The 20786-nt window shown below is 38.7% G+C and overlaps 1 protein-coding gene and 1 pseudogene across 1 annotated transcript in view; both read right to left on the minus strand.

Moving 5' to 3' along the window:
• Positions 1-3830: 3830 nt before the first annotated feature.
• Positions 3831-20786, minus strand: part of LOC100444401 (PZP alpha-2-macroglobulin like) — a 59972-nt gene continuing 43016 nt past the window's right edge. The window contains exons 19-36 of the mRNA XM_002822875.2: positions 20196-20424; positions 19188-19314; positions 18724-18845; positions 17653-17704; positions 16085-16168; positions 15358-15534; positions 14982-15069; positions 13481-13637; positions 12821-12895; positions 12229-12409; positions 9626-9849; positions 8136-8354; positions 7834-7961; positions 7226-7316; positions 6610-6678; positions 5642-5744; positions 4556-4597; positions 3831-3985 (exon numbers count right to left, since the gene is read on the minus strand). Of these exons, the coding sequence (XP_002822921.2) occupies positions 3963-3985; positions 4556-4597; positions 5642-5744; positions 6610-6678; positions 7226-7316; positions 7834-7961; positions 8136-8354; positions 9626-9849; positions 12229-12409; positions 12821-12895; positions 13481-13637; positions 14982-15069; positions 15358-15534; positions 16085-16168; positions 17653-17704; positions 18724-18845; positions 19188-19314; positions 20196-20424 (2191 nt within the window). The 3' untranslated portion in view covers positions 3831-3962. The remainder of the gene's footprint in view (positions 3986-4555; positions 4598-5641; positions 5745-6609; positions 6679-7225; positions 7317-7833; positions 7962-8135; positions 8355-9625; positions 9850-12228; positions 12410-12820; positions 12896-13480; positions 13638-14981; positions 15070-15357; positions 15535-16084; positions 16169-17652; positions 17705-18723; positions 18846-19187; positions 19315-20195; positions 20425-20786) is intronic.
• Positions 10937-11487, minus strand: LOC103891968 (translationally-controlled tumor protein-like; annotated as a pseudogene).

Below are 20786 nucleotides of genomic sequence, written 5' to 3' on the forward strand. Positions count from 1 at the left end.
AAGTTTCTATGACAAAGAGTTTCAAACAAAACAAAATTAGACAAGACAATATAATGAATCCAGACATACTCACAATACTATAATACTAAAATATACCCACAATGTGCATCCCCAATATCCATTAACCCATGTACAATTTTGCCCTTCCCACATCCCATCCATATTGCCATCTACATTCCACCACTATACCTCTCCTACTATCATTTGGAAGCAAAATCCTTAAGTATTTGAGTATACGTTTCTAGAAGATAAGGATTTTTTTTCAAACAAAAGCACAATATTATTGTTGTATGTAAACATTTAGTAAAAATGTTTCATATCATAAGTATTCAAATATTTAGCTGCCAGAAATTTCTAATTGCTGATTAAATGTCATAATTTTTTTTATGTTGTTTGAATCAAGATCTAATTTAGGTTCATACTTTGTGGTTGATTAATATCTTTTAAATCTCTTTTTAACTTATAAGTTCTTTCTCTTTCTGAGATAATGTATTTATGGGAGAATTTGCAATGTTTTCCTTCATGTACAAATTTTGCAGATTACATCCCCATTATATAATTTAACATGTTCCTTTGAACTCTGTGTTTTCTGAAAATTAATAGATAAATCTAGGCTTAAGCAGAATTAGCTTTGATTTTTTTTGGCATTTTTTTAACCTCACAGGTAGTATTTTATTCACTTATCAAGATCCCCCGAGTGTCTATTTCACTTTTTGTAATGTTAGAAACTGTTGGTGTGCAAGGCTTAAATCCATTATTTCATTATGAGCTGCAAAATGGTGATCTTGGAGTTCAGCTTCTATGTGGGATATAAAAAGCTGCAATAAAATGTGGCTTTCACTGTAACAAGGAGAAATAAAATGGGATAATATTACAAAACTATAACCTTTCTTGTACTCATCAGTGATCTGAGGTTGCAAGGTAACCAAGTAGAATGGACTGATTATGAAAATGTTCTATAGGATTTAACCATAAATAAAAATTGATCAAGCTTTGCCATTAACATTTGTGTATTTTATGGTATATAAATTATGTCTTAATAAAAGAATTCCATAGCAAATCTTTTTATGTGTAACTAGTTTATATAATAAAATATATATACATTTTTAATAAGAATACAATAAGTGACCTAGAAATAAACTAAATAAGAAATATGTATATATATCCTATATAGAAAAAAACTTTAAAATACTGAAACACACATAAGGAGACTTGAAAAATGACAATTAAAAATAAATAAATACAACCTGTTCTTGGATAACAGAACTCAACCTCAAAAAGCTGACAATGCTCCCTATGTGAATGCACACATTTGATGAGATTCCAACTTTAAAAAAAAAAAGAGTTGATTCTAAAGTTCATATGAGAAAATAAACAAAAGCATAGTTGAGAAAAAAATTAGAAAAATAAGAGCAATGATGAGGAACTACCCCATGAGATAGTAAAACATATCATAAAGTTATGACAATTAAAATAATGTGATATATGAATACACAGAGACAGCAAGGAAACAGACTAGAAATTCATTAAATAACCCCACAAAATGTGTGGGAATTTAGTATAGGATAAAGGCATCCTTTCAAATTACTGCGCTATGGGTGAACTATTTAATAAAAGCTTGTGAGATTAAGTTGTATTTATGTTTCACTCTTGTGTGGAATTGTATGCTTTTTCTTAATTATCTACTGTTGTCCCTGTAAGACAATTATGTATTTCTGCACATTGTCATGTGGCTTGTGTGCCTGCCTGTGAGAAAAGTCACAGCACCCCACCATGAACCTTATTATTAAAGCATTAAAGCCAGGCTTGGTCATATGACTTGCTTTAGCCAATAGAATGTAAGTAAAATTGACATACAGCTCACTGGAGCAGAAGCATTGAGTCATTGCTTGATTCTGTTATTTCTCTTTTCCCTCTTCCAGGAGAGTGGCACATTCACATAAATAGTACTTTGAGCTAGAGTTGAAACCGACTCAATAATCCCATAGACTGTTCTTTTGGATAAACATAGAAATTGACTTTCTGGTCTTAAAACTTGAAACTTATATTTGTTTTATCTGACTTCCTTCCTCAGGAAAGGACCTTTAGGCCTCTCAAAAGAAAGTATAAAAGAACTGAAACTCACCAGATCACCACATCCAGACAATGAGACATTGGATCCCTCATACATCATAATTGCTTCCTTGCCCCTCCCTAGTTCCCGTTCTCTTACACGTTGTTACATTTGTTCCTTGCTATATAAACCCCTGGTTTTAGTTGGTCAGGAAGATGGATTTGGAACTGAACTCCCATCTCCTCAGCTGCAGGACCCAATTAAAACCTTGTTCCTTGTCAATACTTGTCTCAGTGATTGGCTTTCTGTGCAGCAAGCAGCAGGACCTAGACTGGACCCCTGGTATTTCAGTAATAGAATCTGTTGTTATTTTCATTTCTCAATGAGAAAGTCGAAGCAGTGAGGTTAAACAACTGCCCTACAAAGGACATGAACTCAAAAGAAAACATTAATGCGGCCAACAAACATAAGAAAAAAAGCTCAACATCACTGATCATTAGAGAAATGCAAATCAAAACGACAATGAGATACCATCTCATGCCAGTCAGAATGGTGATTATTAAAAAGTCGAGAAACAAGAGATGCTGGTGAAGTTGCAGAGAAAAAGGATTGCTTGTCCTCTGTTGGTGGGAGTGTAAATTAGTTCAACCATTGTGGAAGACAGTGTGTGGCAGTTTCTCAAAGACCTAGAGGCAGAAATACCATTTGACCCAGCAATCCCATTACTGGGTATATACACAAAAGGATATAAATCATTCTACTATAAAGATATAAACATACATGCACATGTATGTTCATTGCAGCACTATTCACAATAGCAAAGGCATGGGATGAACCCAAATGCCCATCAATGATAGACTGTGTAAAGAAAACGTGGTACATATACACCATGGGATATTACGCAGCAATAAAAAGGAATGAAATCATGTCCTTTGCAGGGACATGGATGGAATTGGAAGCCATTATCCTCAGCAGACTAATGCAGGAACAGACAACCAAAAGTCGCGTGTTCTCCCTTATAAGTGGGAGCTGAACAATGAGAACACATGGACATATGATGGGGAACAACACACATTGCCACCTGTAAGGGAGAGTTTGGGGAAGGAGAGCATCAGGAAGAATAGCAAATGGATGCTAGGCTTAATACCTAGGTGGTGGGTTGACCTGTGCAGCAAACCATTATGGCACATGTTTACCTATGTAACAAACCTGCATATTCTGCACATGTACCCCAGAATTTAAAATAAAAGTTGAAGAAAAAAAAAGAAAGAAACCCTCACCGGGGGAAGGGATAGTGGAAAATAAATAAACAAATAAATAACTGCCCTAGTGACTTAATTGGTGAGGCAGGGATGGAATCAAGATTCAAACCTAGGCAGTTTGGCTCTAGTGTCTAGAATTTAACCACTGTACAATACTGCCTCTTTCCAACATATTCTCCATTTACTCCAATCATTTTTGCCTCCTGTCAAATCAATTTTTGATGCTTTTGCTTAGGATATTCCTTCTCAAGAAATATTTATGCCTAATTATTAATCAGTACTACATACTTTTGCCTATAGCTCCTAAGTAAAAGCTTCATAGACCAAAGAACATTTTTTTCTAATGTCTCTTAGAACTTAAGTTATTTAAAATTATCCTTGATTTGACGTTATATCCACATTTGGAATACAAGCAAATATGTTATACAACTGTATTCTTTATATTATTTGAAACAATATAACTCATGATGTGAACATGTTATTAATGTCTGATGAATGAATGATGCAACAAGTGATATTTTGACCAGAAATACATATTTATTCAGCAAATCTTTTTAGTGTCTATTTTATAGAGACAAGTAACTCCATTCCTTCTAAGTAAATGTATAGGACAGATAATCCACCAAAATATACAGCCTGTATGGTCCTCAAACATTTCCATGCTCTGTATCTATGGAGAAAAGAAAAACGTAAGGAGGTTGTAGGGTTTCCTGAGGAGCATTCAGTTGAGTGTGGGCAGCAGAGTGAGCTTATGCAGGGTCAACAAACTTTGTCTGTGAAAGGCCAGATGGCAATTATTTTAGGTTTATATGCCATGCGGTCTGTTATGACTAATCAGCACACAAAGGCAGCCATAGACAATGTTAATAATAAGTGTGGCTATGTGCCAATAAAGCTTCATTTACAAAATTAAGTGTAAGGCTAGATTTGGTTTTAGGCATGTGATTAGTTGACCATTGTGTTGAAGGAAGTCCAATTAGCTGTAAAGTGAAATGTTGCTTTTAGAGATAGCTGTCCTACCAATAAACAAAGCTTATTGACTTTTCTGGGAGTGAATATCTGAAATTGGAGAGTCCACTACAGAATAGGCATGCTACGCCACAGTTTTGTCTTGGTGTGAGGACATGCCATGTGGATTGTCTCAGATGTAGGAAAAGCCTTGTAGAGAATTTAAAATGCAGGGGCGCTTGGAGAGTGGGTTAATGCCATCTAGTACTGGTCATAAGCTGTGAACTCTTACCTGTGCTGCAGGGGGCGATATACTCAGCAACCACAGACTCATCTGAAAGATACATTGGGTGAAGGAAGAAAGGAAAGATCTATGAACTAGGGACCATGGTAAATCTGTCTAGTCACTTTACTACTGGAGAAAAGCACGCCCTATCAGAACTGTCAAAACTTCATGTAAATAGACCAGAATTAGACAGGATCATTAACATATTTATATTCTCTTTCCCTAAGACTGGAGATGGGGATTGAAGCCTGTTCAGATGACAGCTGTTCAAATTTTAAATTCTTGGGAAGATGATCATAATTGCATTAACCTGTAGTTCTCTCTTCAATGACCTCTCTGCTTCTATTCACTTTGTTCAGCTTGCTCCCTTAATTCCTTTTCTAAGATTATTGTTCCAGCTTGAAACACTCCTCCTACTTCTATAGACCCCCAAAATTCCATTCATCCTCCAGGATCCAAATCAGATCTTTCTTCCTGTTTGTTCTTCCTGAGCACCAGCCTTCTGTGCTGTTTTTTGCCTCTCAAACTTATTGCTTAGCTCACTAACACTCATTTGTCACTAATAGTCTTTCCTGTTATGTAATATTTTTATCTGTATTATGTTATCTATGTCTCTAAACTACTTGAAAGCAGTGACTATATATTATCATTCTTTTTAATTCTTAAGTTTCTGACTCAAGAAACACTAACTGATAAATTTGTTCAGTAAGTTGTTTTTTTTGTTTTGTGTTGTTTTTTCTTTATTTTGAGACGGAGTCTCGCACTGTCACCTGGACTGGAGTGCAATGGCGCGATCTCGGCTCACTGCAAACTCTGTCTCTCAGGCTTACACGATTCTCCTGCCTCAGCCTCCAAAGTAGCTGGGATTACAGGCACACACCCCACCACACCCGGCTAATTTTTTGTATTTTTAGTAGAGATGGGGTTTTGCTATGTTGGCCAGACTGTAGTAAGTCGTTTTTACAGTGTACATCTTGGAGGAAAGAAACAAAAGATTATTGTTGACTAAGTGGGCTAAGAACAGGATCAACTGTCACAACAGGATCCATTTCTTGGCTCTGGTTAAGATTGTTTCATTTTTCTTTCACTCACCTGTCTCATAGTAATCATAGACTTTAACAATTGCTGGCTTCAAGTCTCTTACTGGGATGTCTTGCAGAACCGTGAAGGAAAAACTTATCGTCTGATTTGTCACCTGAAAGGAAAAGTGGGAGTAATCAAGAACCTAGAAAGCCTCCTTCTTTCTCCCATGAGCAAAACATATTCTTATTGTTCTTTGACTCTTTTTCACCAGTGTCTTTAGGTGAGCAGACATTTGTGGATGTCGAGACGGGTTTTAGAATGCATCCTTGGGAACTCTATTTACAGTCAACAAACTTTCACAGATTTTCTTCTAAACAACTGAGCCAACCCTATTCTTTTGTAGTCCCTTGTTATGAGATTAACTCTCTGGGCCCATGTGAATGTGTTCTAAGCTGGAGAAACATGGTTTCATACAATCTGTAATTAAAACAATGAAGTATTCTTTCTGTTTGGATACATAAAACATTTTCTTTGTTTTATGGTCATATTTGAAAATTTTCATAAAATCCACATTTTGTTTTATGGTGACATTTTAGAATGTTAACATTATCATTAGGCAACCACTGGGGTCATATTTATTCATTTTGTGGAGGTGGTCTTTAAAATAACAGGAATGCATGATAACCTTTAGTCCTATTGATTTATCACTTCAAATTTAATATTTATTCACATTGTCAGGGAGTGGGGCCTTTAAAACAACAGGAATACACAGTACACCTTCTTTTCTATTGATTTTATGCTTTAAATTTCATGGATATATTCATATTCCAATTTTAACATAATTAAAAATAGAACAGAACACTACATGGAGTTCAAAGGTTTCCCCTCTTATTCTTCTTGGAATAGATAAAACTTTCTGGAAGGGCATTACTAATGATTGTTTTCCTCATATTACTGACTATTTACTATTCTAGTAAAGAGACTCTCTTAGAAAGATGACCCATATGTAGTCTCAGCCAGGATGTCAGAGCCCTCACCTGTTCCACATAAATGAGGACATGGTTGTTGCTCACTTCTGTCCGGCTCACGGAGCTAGATCTTTCAAGCTGGAGAGAATTAGAAAACTTTAGTTAAAGTTAGAGAACAGATGTGAGAATGCTGTGAGATCTAGAGCAGATTGTAATAAAGGACAAATGGTCATTCTCTGAAGAGAAGAAAGCTAATTGTTTTCAGGTCAGGAGTTCCACAATTCTTCAATATCCAAGTAACACATTAGAGCCTCTGGCATCTTTCATAATTTTAGTTCACGTTGATTTTTTCCCTTCCCAAATTTTTAGTGCATATCAGTCAGTTTGGGATTTAAACCATATCCTATCTTTTTTGAGTGGTTTTATTGTTTTGTGCTCATGTGCTTTAAATTCCTAACTAAACTATGAGTGGCCTAAGGATAGGTACTCCTTGTGCATTTCTCTGGTATCACATATGTCCCTTAGCTTACGGCCAAGTAAATAGTTCATTTACTTCCTGGGTTTGGGAAAAATATTTTTTTTGAGGCAGGATGATGTTAACATGGTTTTGATATTGGTATGGTCTTAGTTTGGGGATACAGAACATACTTTTGTATGAAGTCTATTAGGATTAAAATACACCTACCATTTTTACTGTTGGTTTCAGGGGAATAAAACCAGATACCATCTTTACATCAACAATCACCATATTGGAAGCAGGACGGTTTCCTGTGTAACTGTAGTGTCAAAGAAAAAAGAAGTTAGGGTTTTATACGTGAAAGAAAGCCAAATTTCTGCTTTCAAAAACCACTTTAAGCCTGTCTGTCTTCAAGAAGTTGTCCCCAACAATATTCTACAAAGGTCTGTGTTCCCTGGATATGTGCAACATTGACATTGGACACATGAATATACATCAGATCTACCACTTGCTAAAATTACAGATGTTTAAGCATCACCCCAAAACTATCAAATCAAAATCTTTGGTGGTGAATCTTGCTAATTGGCATTTTTAACATATCTATGGTTTTTGCACACCTCATCTATACAGTTCGTTTGTTATTTGGTATATATTACTTTTATATTTTTAGTAGAGAAAGGATCACATCATAATGATAAAAGGCTAAATTCATTTATAGATATATCAATTCTAAATTATATTAATCTAATAACATAGCTTCCAAATGGACTATTAATTTCTGTTAATTCCAAGTTGCTTTTGGGCCAAAGATAGGTGATTAGGTCAGAACGTCTTACCTGATGGTCAGGGAGATCTGGAAGCTGGTGTGGGCTTTGTGTCCATCACAAGTTTGGGGCGCAGTCTGCACTTTTAAAGCAAATGGGGAGTCCTCTTTCTCTGGAAGAATATTGTATTTCATGGATGTCTGTGAAACAGCAAAGACACTATCAGTTTCTCTCTTTTTCTGGGACCCCTCACTTCCTCATTACTTAACGTCTCCAGAGGTGCCCTTTACTTTCCCAGGAAGGAAGGAACAGAGTTTCCATTTCAACTGGCAAGTTTAAAGTTGACTCTCACCCATATAACCTTGGAGCCTCACCTGAAGATACACACATCTTTCCCCCGTTACTGTTATGACATATTCTCCAGGGACCTCTGGCAATGAGACCTGCTGCAGTAACAGGCGGTTGTTGTTGTCTACTTGGAAATTTGTAGAAAAGGTCTGTGAATCCTGAACGGTGACCTGTGCAGTTTTCTCAGTTCTGGTGAAAATGGCTGCTCCATACCTGGACAGGGCATGGAGAGCCACCACTGTGTCCTGGAAGAGATGAGTGGACAACCGCCCCAGAGAGTAAATTTTTGGCATCTGGGATTTTCTCCCAAAGTCTGTGTTAGCCTGCCATGAGGGAAGCTGGCTTTTTACCCCTAAAGTAGATCTTCACTAATTGCCTTTCCTTTTTCTCTGCCTTTCAGGCATTATCAAAATCATTCTGTAGTTTCTCCAAATGAAATAAAAGGCTAATAATGTTTATTAATTTCACAGTTTATTTTCATCAACAGTCCTTTTGGATATGTCCTTCAAAGAATAGGTCTAAAACTAAGAAGTTAAGACAAAAATAGTGACCATTTTTAAGTAGATGATTGACCAGTTAGATGGAAGAGTGATAAAAATTTACTGTACATGAAAATGGTATGAGACAAGTTGCACTTTCTTGAGTTTCTTTTTACCTTCCTCTAGCTTGTTTTTATTTCCCCCACCTAATCTCTCTGAAAAACAAAAGTTTCACTATGGAGATCCTAACTGTTGAAAGAAGACATGTAGGAGGAAAAAGCCAGACACTCTGGGTGTTTAACACAATCATTTATACTCTCGATAAAATACTTTTAGAATTATGCTAGAAAAATAAATTTTCAAGAGCTTCAGCTTAAAAAAGATCAACTTAAAGAGAAAGTAAGAAGAGCACTCTCAGGGAAAGTAGAAAGGAGTGAAGAGGCTGAGTTCCTTGGAGTAGTTGAAATGGAACTTCTCATTCCGAAAAGATCAAAGTGGATTCTACTTAGTCACTGTACTTTTAATCACACATTTTTGGCGGGACACATCTTAGAGGATTTCTTGTTAGATTCTGAAGATGTCTGGAACGTTGATTCCCAACTGGAGGAAATTTTTTCTTGTTTCAATTGGACGTGGGGTGCTACTGGCATCTAATGGGGAGAGGCCAGGGATGCTATTGAACATTTTATAAGGCTGAGGATAGCTCGTTTTACAATGATGATGTGGCTCCAAATGTCAATAGTGTTGATGCTGAAAAACTCTGGTCTAGAATGTGTCCAATGACAATAGCATGGCTTTAGAGGGTAAAGATGCTCGTTGTAAGTCTCCATGTTGCTAATATATTAACATAGGGCTTAGTGAAAAGTGTTATGGGGGATGTCTTAAGTCTTTCCTTTAAATTTTCATGGTCCTCAAATATTCCTAAATACTTCTTCAATGATTTAATAATTGCCTTCTCTTTTCCATTAACTGTTCTACTTTTAAGCCTCCCAATTACCAAGTGAACCTGGAGAGAAGACTCTTTGGGAACCACTGACCTGGGTGGAGGAGAAACCGCCCTGAGAGTTCTGCTGCTTCATGATCCACTTCACAATGTTGGTTGCAGAGGTCATGTCCCCTGAGGTGGGGACTGGCTGGGCCGTGAGATAAGCGAGGAGCACATAGGATGTCATCTCCACCTCAGCAGAGGGAGCCTGGGGTTGGTAAAAATGCCCCACTGGTGCCTTGGGTTTCTGAGGGCGCTCCCAATGGACGAGGTTGTCTTAAGGGTGAGAAAAAGGAGATAATTGTAACTCGTAAATAAGTAATTATAACTGGTAGATAAGAGAATGCACATTCATAATACATGGAGCTGAAAATAATACAGGAGAAGCAAGGTCTTCTTTGTCATAAACTCCTAAAACTCACAACTCACACGTCTATGCTGAACTTGATTTAGTCCTGTGGGATGAAGGTAGGGTAGGTTGATGGAAGAAGAAGCATAGAGCATACTCACCAATCTCTCCATTGTTATTTTAGTTGGACTGATGAAAGAGAAAAGTGGTAGAGAGAGTTCTTTTACCGTTTGTGATATTTCCTGAGAATTGCAGTATAGACTAGAATATAAAACCTTTCTACTTTCCCTGAGAGTGCTCTTCTTACTTTCTCTTTAAGTTGATCTTTTTTAAGCTGAAGCTCTTGAAAATTTATTTTTCTAGCATAATTCTAAAAGGCAAATAGAGATAAAAATACTTTGAAAATGTTATTGCATTTTCTTTCTTTTTGTTGTACCTCTTTTCTTTCTTTTTTTTCTCCCCAACCGAATCAGTCCCTTTTTGTTCTTTTGGTAACCTCTTCCAGAGTTAACTACTTCCACTGTAGGTGATGAAATGTATAAGGCTCCACTTCAAATGTTGGCACTGCTATAAGCATGTTCTTTCCCGTTAATTCAACTCAGAATTAAAACTTTTGATTCCTGTTTCTTTCTTTCTTTTTTTTTTTTTTGTACTCCAGCCTCAGAAATAGTTTCCACTGCAGAAGTTATGTCATGGCAGTCGTATTCTTTCTAGTAGCGGTCTACAACCAGACTCTAGTTTCTCCAAGAACACTACAAGACAGATTGAGTTTAAATACGTACTAAACTAAACGACACTCTTTCAAATGAGTTTGAATGCATTTTATTTTTAGACAACCTTTACGACATTTTTCCTTAAAAACAATGCCTCTGCTCCAAATAAATCATGGTCAAAATAAATGAAGATCTCAAGATGGTATCAGTTTCACCTGTCTAAGTCCTGGTGTTGTGTGGATGACAAGCAGAAGCTAGTTATGATGACAGGTGATACATCCAAAGTAACTGCCAAATTTTTTTAACATTTTTCCATTTCTAAACCATGGAAAATCATCTATGGAGTCACACCATCCTCATGGTAGTCCAGCAGAGGCACCATGCCATATGGGTTCATGTTTTCACTAATAAAGAACAGGTAGTTTTTATTGCTTCTTGACCTTTTGGCTAAGATCAAGTGAAGAACTGGTAGTTTTTGAGATTAGCAAGAGTGTGCTTGATTTGTTCTGCAGCTCCTGTTATAAAAGGTTTTACTGTTTCTGGTCTCCATTCTTTAAGTTTGTCTTTGATTTTATGTCAGCTTTGATGTGCTTCTTGTAGGCTTCTTTTGTGAAGTTGGTTCCTGCAAGTGATTGTTCATGACAATATCAACACCAATGATTACTCTGCTTCCAGTACCTTCACCTTAGGTAACTTCAGTGAAGGCATTTCCACCAATAAGCGAGTCATCAATGTCACCCTTCGTCCTACTGACCATCTTCCCCTCCACCTCCAGGCACAGTCCTTCCTCCATCTCTGGATCTTGTAAATGTCAGAGAATATCTCAGCATGGCTGATGAGATCCTGGTAGATAATTATGATGGTAGCTGAAAGGAGACTACAGCAGCACTAGCTTAGCAGGAGCCCAGAGCGTGAAGTGAGCATGGTGCAGCCAGGATGGCATTGGGTGGGCATTTGGGGGGTATGGAAGAGCTGTTATACCTCTTTTCATTCAAGTACGTAGGCAGAAATCATGAGAAAATGAATTTATTTGTCTATTATATTGGTTTTAGCAAGTAGAAATAAAATTGCATAATTTACCTGCAGCATTATATCTATTATGTTCTATTCTGTATAACATATGCAATTCGAGAGAAGATAGTTTTATAAGAGGTGCTCTGATCTCACAATGTATGACTTGGCTAAGGAATTACAAATGAAGCTTGTGGATTTCAGCAGGAATATATTTCTCTTCTTTTTGTAGAATCAGTATAAATGGAAATGGAAATTTGGTACCATTTGCTGTTTGCTCTCACCTTTTTTTTGCACAGTTTTTAAAAAAACTTTTATTATTTATTTATTTATTTTTTAAATTTTATTTTATTTTAAGTTCTGGGGTACATGTGCAGGATGTGTAGGTTTGTTACATAGGTGTGCCATGGTGGTTTGCTGCATCTATCAACCCATCACCTGGTTATTAGGTCCCGCTTGCATTAGCTATTTATCCTGATGCTCTTCCTCTCTGCACCTCCCAGACAGGCCCCAATGTGTGCTGTTCCCCTCCCTGTGTCTATGTGTTCTCATTGTTCAGCTCCCACTTATAAGTGCTCTTACCTTCTTTCACAGCTTCCTTATCAAGTGAGTTCAGTATTTCTCTATTCTGATTTTGCTTTCCCAGTAGGGAAAAAGCATAGGCCAGCAATGCCTTGGTGTAGACGTGGCTCCCATGGGCCCCCTCCTTTGCTACATTCCAGGCTGACTCCAGGCAGAACAGGGCACTGCGAACAACAGGGTGCTGTAAAGGCAAAATGTGGTTGTGTCAAACTAGGGTGAATAGAGGGCAGAGCAAGCCGAGAGCTGGATATTGACAGTCAGATGTTATTAATGAATTTCAGACAGATAGGCAGACAGCTAGATATTCATCAAATTTAAATAGAAAAATATTTCGATCTCTTCACTTTATAGTTCAATCTTAAAGAATAAGACTAGAGAACCTGTTTTTAGGATTGGTTTTGATACATAGTCTAAGGGCATTACTGGGCAAGTGTAAATCCCTCTTAATACATCAACCAAAGAGCTTATCAGTCTGAGAAATCCCTCATCATTGAACCAAAAGAGACTTGAGACTCAGCCCTTAGCAGGGTGGCATTCCAGACAGCAGGTCTACAGTTTTCATGGTAGGGAATGGGATTGAGCTGGTACCTACAGTGACTGGGAGAGGAATTTCCAGAAGGGCAATAGTAACATAGGCGGAGAGGGTCACTTCATCTTCTACACCTCCCTGTGAATACAACATTGATTTGATTAATTCCAATGCCAAGTGTTAGTATATTCTCTTCTGTTGTTTGATGGAAATGCTCCTCAGTATCTGTTTCCATTCAAAGTATACCATTTCCTTCTCTCTCTCTCTCTCTCTCTACAGGGTCTTGCTCTATAGCTCAGGCTGGAGTGCAGTAGCACTATCACACATGGCAGCCTCAAGCTCCTAGGCTCAAGCAATTCTCCTGCCTCAGCTTCTCGAGTAGCTGCAACTACAGGCACAGGCCACCATGCCTGGTTAATTTTGTAAAATGTTTTTTGTAGAGACTGGGTCTTGCTATGTTGCCCAGGCTAGTCTTAAACTCCTGGGCTCAAGTGATCCACCTGCCTTGGCCTCCTAAAGTGCTGAAAATTCTACGTGTGATCCACTGCATCCGGCCCAATTTCTTCCTTCTCTGTAGAAGGTTTAATACTCTTTCCCTGATGCCATCCCACATCATCCAGGACTTCATCTTTGCAATTTCCTTGTGCCTCCTTCTTCCCCTCACCCCTGGGGGATGTTATGTTGATGTGTGTCATAGGCTCAGAAGTTCGTGGAACAGTTCACCTTTATCGCATTGTTGAGCAGTGACCCAGAGCTCCTGAAACAGCCATTCTCCTTCTGCATCTGGGAGAGCCACGTAAGAGATTGGGTAATGTGTGCTTCATCAATGAAGATGTAGGATCGAGCCTGGGCAAAAGTCTTCAGTACAAAAGCTGTGAGCCTAGGGGGAGGAAAAATGCGGTGCTGAGGCTCTTTTCATTGAGCATTTTACTGCTCTGTTTTGTACACACAGGCTCCCCCATCACAGTGTGCCCCCAAGAAAGTCAATCAGCTAGTACTGAGAGTTTGGAGACTTTTTCTTTTTAGCTTGGACATTTCTTTTTTTTTCTTTTTTTTTTTTTTTGCTGCCACATGTTGTTCAATTCATTACCAACTTGTGCTTGCTTCCTAAAGCATTTCTATGCCACTTTAGGGATTCAGGTTCCTTCTAGTTTTCTTGGTTGGTTAACTAAGGCATTTGCTTTTACACTGTGGGCTTTATGCATTTATTTCCTTTCCTAGATTTCTTAGCTTACTTTTTGTAGTTTTAACTCTAATCAGCTAACTTCTAATGTTCTGCTTCAGTAAATATTTCCTCCATCATCCTGCCCTTCCACTTTTTTTCCCCTGTGTTTGCCTGTGTGGTAAAACTACAAAGAGAGAGAGAAAGGATATTATCTAGTAGAAGGTAGTAAGGTATGCTCTGCCAGTAATGGTTGTGGTTTTTTCTAGCATTTTTCTAACACCTTTTAGGGCTGAGCAACAATTTAAAGGGGAAGTTACAAACTTATAATGTTCCCTTAGCAACATGAGAAGGAAGAGGGTCTGGGTATATTGGATTAAAAAAATCAACCTAAAAGTGTTCTCAATTTTGCCACTTATTAGATGTTTGCTCCTGACACATTTATTTATCCACACTGAATATCAGTTTTCTCCTCTGTAAAATGAAGCTAATAACTCTCACTTCCCAGGATAGCTATAAGAATTAAATAAGGTAACAATTTGGTTTAGAAATGGTTTCTCCACCAAAACGCATGTTAAAACTTAATCCCCAATGTGGTAGTATTGAGAGGTGGAGCCTTTAAGAGGTGATTGGCTCATGAGGGTTCTGCTCTCATGAATGGATGAATCTGTTCCTAGATTAAAGGGCTATCATGAGAGTTGGACTGGTGGCTTCATAAGAAGAGGAGGAGATGCTAGCCCAGTCTCTACAAAGTAAAACAAAGAAAATAAAAGAAGAGAAGGAGAGACCTGAGTGAGCACATTCAATCCTCTAGTCATGTGATGCCCTGCATCACCGTGGGACTCCTCAGAGTCCACACCAGCAAGAAGACTCTCAACTAGATGCGGCCCCTAGACTTTGGACTTATCAGCCTTCATAGCTGTAAGAAATAAATTTATTTTCTTTATAAATTACCTAGTTTCAGGTATTCTGTTATAAGCAACAGAAAATGGACTAAGACAGGTAATCTATGTGCACGTTCTGAACTCATAGTTGAAACTCAGAATAGATTTTCTTTCTTACCAAGTGTTGCCCTCGTTCCTGCCATATTGTTCCCCAAAGGTGCTGTAGGAGCCATCTTGGTGTTTGTAGTTCAGCTGTCTCTGGTAACCTGAAATGGAAGGCTTCAGACAGTTCATGAAGCATTAAAGAAAGGCAGGCCATCCATATGTTTAGGCTGATGCATCCAGAGCCATGGACACTTTATGACCTCCTGTGATCTGCCATAGTTTTGTGAATGTTACGGATATATCAAAACACAACATCCTATTAGAGTGTGGGAAGATTATTGTTTTCATAAAAATTATCATCATGGGTTAATATTTGATGATATAACTGAAGCTTAATTGGGAAAAGTTTCATTAGAGTAACAGAGTAAATTTTTCTCTGTCTCACTTACCAGTGATGAGATAGCCAACGGCCTTGGCCTTGATCTCCTGCGTCAGCTGCTGGGTTTCATTCAGATAGTTCAAGACATAGATGTTAGGAGCAAATAGGACCATGTTCTGTTCTCCACAGCCATATGGCATCTGGAGGAGATTTTGTATATTTTGCATAGCAGAACCTAATATGTCACCTGGGGAATGTGAAAGATTAGATGTCAGAATAATTTCAGTTCATAAATAGCCAACATTATTAACAAAAATGGCTTTTATATTCAGAGTCTATCATTTAGGTAAGAGAAAAGTTATATACACAGAGTGTGACTTCCAGGATCCTAATAAGAATAGCTGCTATCGCCTGTAATCCCAGCACTTTGGGAGGCCAAGGCGGGCGGATCACGAGGTCAGGAGATCGAGACCATCCTGGTGAACACGGTGAAACCCCATCTCTACTAAAAATACAAAAAAATTAGCCGGGCGTGGTGGCGGGCGCCTGTAGTCCCAGCTACTCAGGAGGCTGAGGCAGGAGAATGGCGTGAACCCAGGAGGCGGGCTTGCAGTGAGCCGAGATCACGTTACTGTACTCCAGCCTGGGTGACAGAGCAAGACTCTGTCTCGAAAAAAAAAAAAAAAAAAAAAAGAATAGCAGCTATCAAGAACTTGATAATTCAAATACAAATACGTAGATAAGATGTACAGTGGCAACTTTTTTGGCCCAGGTTTACTAAATGGAAGGTGACTCACCCAGAACTGAGAAAGAAGCTCTGGCAGATTCTTTGACCACATTTGATGGGAGCTTCAAGGACAACTGCTCAGACCCATCAGCACCTTTAGAAACAGACAGCCCATGTTAAAGGAGGACACGTATGATTACAATATAATTTAGTGATTATAATGTAGTGAGAGCTTCAGAGCCACACTCCCTGGATATGGTACTGGTCCTGGTTTGTGACCTTGGGTAAATTGTGATGATTTGAGGAAAAAACACATGTAAAACATTCGGAACAGTATCTGCAACATATTCAATTTCAATGAATGTGAGCAATTGTTATTATTGCGGTTATTTTATTATTAGAGTTAGCAGTAATATTATTATATCTCCTTGTGGAACTCTGGGTGCAAGGAATAAGAATTTGACTTAATGATGAGACTACCTTTGATAGTCTAATTGCTTTTGGCACTGTGTGACTTCCAGAGTCCTTCCTCTTCTCATTTAACTATATTTTTGCATTGCTGTGCTCAGTAGCTTTCTAAAAGAAGCCTAAGACTTAGTGGGGGAACAATCGCTCTCCACTTTTGTAGCAATATTAAGACTTATACCCATAATAATACAAGTTATTTTTCTGCCTCCCTTACTCTATATAATATTTGAATGGATTCCCATGTTTATAAATAGATAACATGAATATACCTTAAATTAGTCCTTCTCAAATGACAAATACAGTGTTGTATACACTGTGGACATAGAACTAATAATGTGGCAGTGCTGTATAAAACTACAACTACTTCTTAATGATATGATGAAGTTAAATGTAAATTATTTTCTGACACGGAAAACACACATTTTTAGTGAGATGGGTAGAAAATGCTATATGTTTTGTCAGCAGCTGTTTTAGAGACTATCTCTTGGGATTCAAACTTATCATGACCCTGCTGTCTTTAGTTTTTGTTGTTGTTGTTGTTGTTTGTTTTTTTGAGACAGAGTCTCACTCTGTTGCCCAGGTTGGAGTGCAGTGGTGTGATCTCGGCTCACTGCAACCTCCCCCTGCCTGGCTCAAGCGATTCTCGTGCCTCAGCCCCCCATGTAGCTGGGACTACAGGCGCCCGCCACCAGGCCTGGCTAATTTTTGTTTTTTTCATAGAGACAGGGTTTCACCATGTTGGCCAGGCTGTTCTCAAACCTCTGACCTCAAGTCATCCTCCCGCCTCAGCCTCCCAAAGTGCTGGGATTACAGATGTGAGCCACCACACCCGGCCAACCCTGCTCTCTTTCTACCTCGTCCTGGGACACTCTAAGTTTCTGCAGCTGGGCTTGTCAGTGAGCAGCCACTGGGCTATCCAGGTAAAAGAGCTACGTATGAACCAAGAAAGCCCAGGTATTAGTCCTGTCTGTACCACCTGAGTCATATTAACTTGCTCTCTTGGGCTCAATGTCTTCATCTGTAAAACATACATAAAGAAATATTTAGTATTATGCTGCCTTTCATGGAACACTCTGAAAACTGGGAGATAATATGAATGTGCATTGTAACTTGAGGTTTATACCCCTTTGTGGCTTTGATCTCACTATGATTATGAGGATGGACTCTTACCTGAGGCACAGGTCATGGAACTGAAAGTCTTTTCTTGCTCAATACCTTCAGCCTTGGATGAAAAGAAAGAAAAGGAGAAAAGATAGAAACATCCCAGTGACAAGAGAACAACCATGGATTCCTTTCTTCGATGGGTAGGGTTTACATGAATGATGTTTACCATCCTACTCTTTTTTTTCCAACTTTTATTTTAAGTTCAAGGGGACATGTGCAGGTTGTGCAGGTTTGTTACATAGGTAAATGTGTGCCATGGTGGTTTGCTGCACAGATCATCCCATCACCTAGATATTAAGCCCAGCATCCACTAGCTATTCTTCCTGATGCTCTCCCTTCTCTCACTCCCACCCTCAGACAGGTCCCATATATGTTGCTCCCCTCCATGTGTCTATATGTTTGCATCATTCAGCTCCCACTTATAAGTGAGAACATAACATCCTACTTGTTCTTGAATTATTACAAATCCATAAAACATTGAAGAACCAGGGAGGGTGGTAGAGAGGAAATGGGAAGAGATAATAAGGGCAGTAAATCAAAGCTAATGGGTACGAGAGATATGTGAATCCTAGGAGATAGGTGGAGATCAAGAAATTGCGCTCAATGTAATCCCAGCACTTTGAGAGGCTGAGGAGGGAGGATCACAAGGTCAGGAGATCGAGACCATCCTGGCTAACATGGTGAAACCCCATCTCTACTAAAAATAAAAATAAAAAAATAAAAAAAATTAGCCAGCACCTGTAGTCCCAGCTACTCTGGAGGCTGAGGCAGGAGAATGGCATGAACCCAGGAGGCAGAGCTTGCAGTGAGCCGAGATCATGCCACTGCACTTCAGCCTGGGCAGCAGAGCAAAACTCCAACTCAAAAAAAAAAAGGAAATTGCACTCAAATAATTTGTGAAAAAAAATTTACAATAGCTGGCAATGTTGTCTGCTGCAATGCTTTTAGGATAGGAAATTCCATTAGTCTTACAGGATGTATTCTGTGAGCATGATATTAACGGTTCTTTGTTGTCTCAAGAGTGACCACCTGGTGTTGCATTCTTACAGTTGTTAGGGACTCGCAAAAATATGTTACCTCCACCAACAGGGTTTTGATGACTGTGTCTTTTCTTTTAATCTCAGGGACCTCAGCAACCTCATTTCCACAGAGTTCTAGGGACTCCATTGCCACTGCACTCACTGAGAAGTTCACATTCCCTGAAACAAGCAATATTGAAAACATGAGTATCCACTTTGATAGTCCAATCACCTTTAAGGGCTACACCTTAAACTTATAATTGACCAGAATAGAAAATAAGGCTAAAAAAAAAAAACCCACAAGGTTAATGTACACTAAGTAGCCAATGTCCAAGACAGTGATTCTGGGGACTAGCTTGGGTGAGAACAGTGGGAGGAGGTCATTGTGGATAGAAATAGGAGAAAAAACTAACTTTATAGAATTATATCTATGGCAAAGAAAACAGAGAATATGATGAAAAAAGTACTCAGACAGCCACCATCCTTGTTGATTGATAGGCCCTTTTGGGTACTGTCACTCACCCAGAGTTTTAGGAGTCACTGTCCAAGACAAGGTTTGCCTCTCATTTCCACAGATACAATAGGATTCTTCTCCCTTTGTATTTTGGGAAGCTAGGAAGGCTGGAGAGGCTTTCAGCTGCACACTGACCTATCACCCCATGTGAGGCAGAGACAGAAATGATCAGAATATGGAACGACATGAACACATAGAACTGGGGCCAAGTGTGAGATGCTGCAGTAAATTGGGATTTGTAAGAAAAATGTACGTCACATAGATTCATCCATGCTTTAAGAAGCATGGAAATGGCAATGATACAAATCAAGATTGGTTGTGTATTAGGAGGATTTGGCATTTTCCTTAGGGTAGCTTGTGGACGTGCAGGCTTGGCAGTGGCGGAGGAAAGGAAAAAGTAGTGATTGTATATTGCCCCAGGGAGTACTATCTGCTGCTATGTAGATTTTCTCACTGTTTCTTCCTTCCTTTCTTCTCCTATTTCTTACAACATATATTACATGTCTAATCCATACAAGACATAAAACACTGGGAATTGTAGATGAGAGGCTCCCGATCTTGAGGATATTGTGTCACAAGAAAGATGATCTATATACAACCACTATTACATAATTTACAAAGAGATAAGTGCTATAAGATAAATTAAAATTCTATATTTTGGAGATTTCAAGATGAGGGGTTAGAGAATGACTCTCGTGGAACTGAGAAAGCTGAGTTGTGTATCAGCTTCAAAAATGTTCCTGGCATATAACCTAACTTGCAACAAAGAATTCTGCAAGTGCTAAGAAATAGAGAAGCAAGGTGTGGCTTAGAGAGCCATGCTTTAAGCATCCATAGCACATATATCATTGTATTATCTTTCTGATCATGTCCTGCTTTGCATAGCACTAATTATTCACAGTGCCAACACACACTCCCTTGAATTATCCTTAGTCTCAGGAACAGAATCAGTAGCTGACTGATCAAAGGAATCTTTTGTTCTACCCACCTTTCCTGTTCACCCTCATTTTCCTTACCCGGATGCATTTGGGAAGGTAGTTTAGGACCGTGGCCTTGAGTGTGAAGACCTCTCCACGAATCACAGAGTAAGGCATTGTGAGCTCCACAAAGAAGGGCTGGAAGGCTCGGAGAGAGGCAGTGGAAGAGATACCAAGTCCAGCATCTTCGGACAGGCAGAAGGCCCCTGCTTTCCACTCGGTGATGGTGTCAGGGACTGTTACTCCCACCTCAGCCACACCTGATGAGCTGGGGAGGAGGGTAAGTGAAGAACAGAAATAATGAATGTAAGCCAGCTTTTCTCAAGTGAGAATTAATATGCATAAAGCTAATGTCAAGAACTGAATCCACTTAAGGGTATATGGGTGTGTGCATTCATGTGAACACTAGATTATGTCCTGGGATCTGAGTTGGGAAAATGAAAGCCACTAAATGGTACCTCTCCCCCTTATCAACAAATGATCATATCCCACATGTCTGTACTTTGAATAAAAATATTTGAATTGCGATTCATTTTGGTCCTTAACTTCCCTTGCTATTGTATAATCCCATAAATAAGCATTTTTAAGAATCATGACCAACAATTAGACCACTGGATTAATGTAGCCTGA

The sequence above is a fragment of the Pongo abelii genome, chromosome 10, assembly GCF_028885655.2.
Source record: "Pongo abelii isolate AG06213 chromosome 10, NHGRI_mPonAbe1-v2.0_pri, whole genome shotgun sequence".
NCBI lineage: Eukaryota > Metazoa > Chordata > Mammalia > Primates > Hominidae > Pongo > Pongo abelii.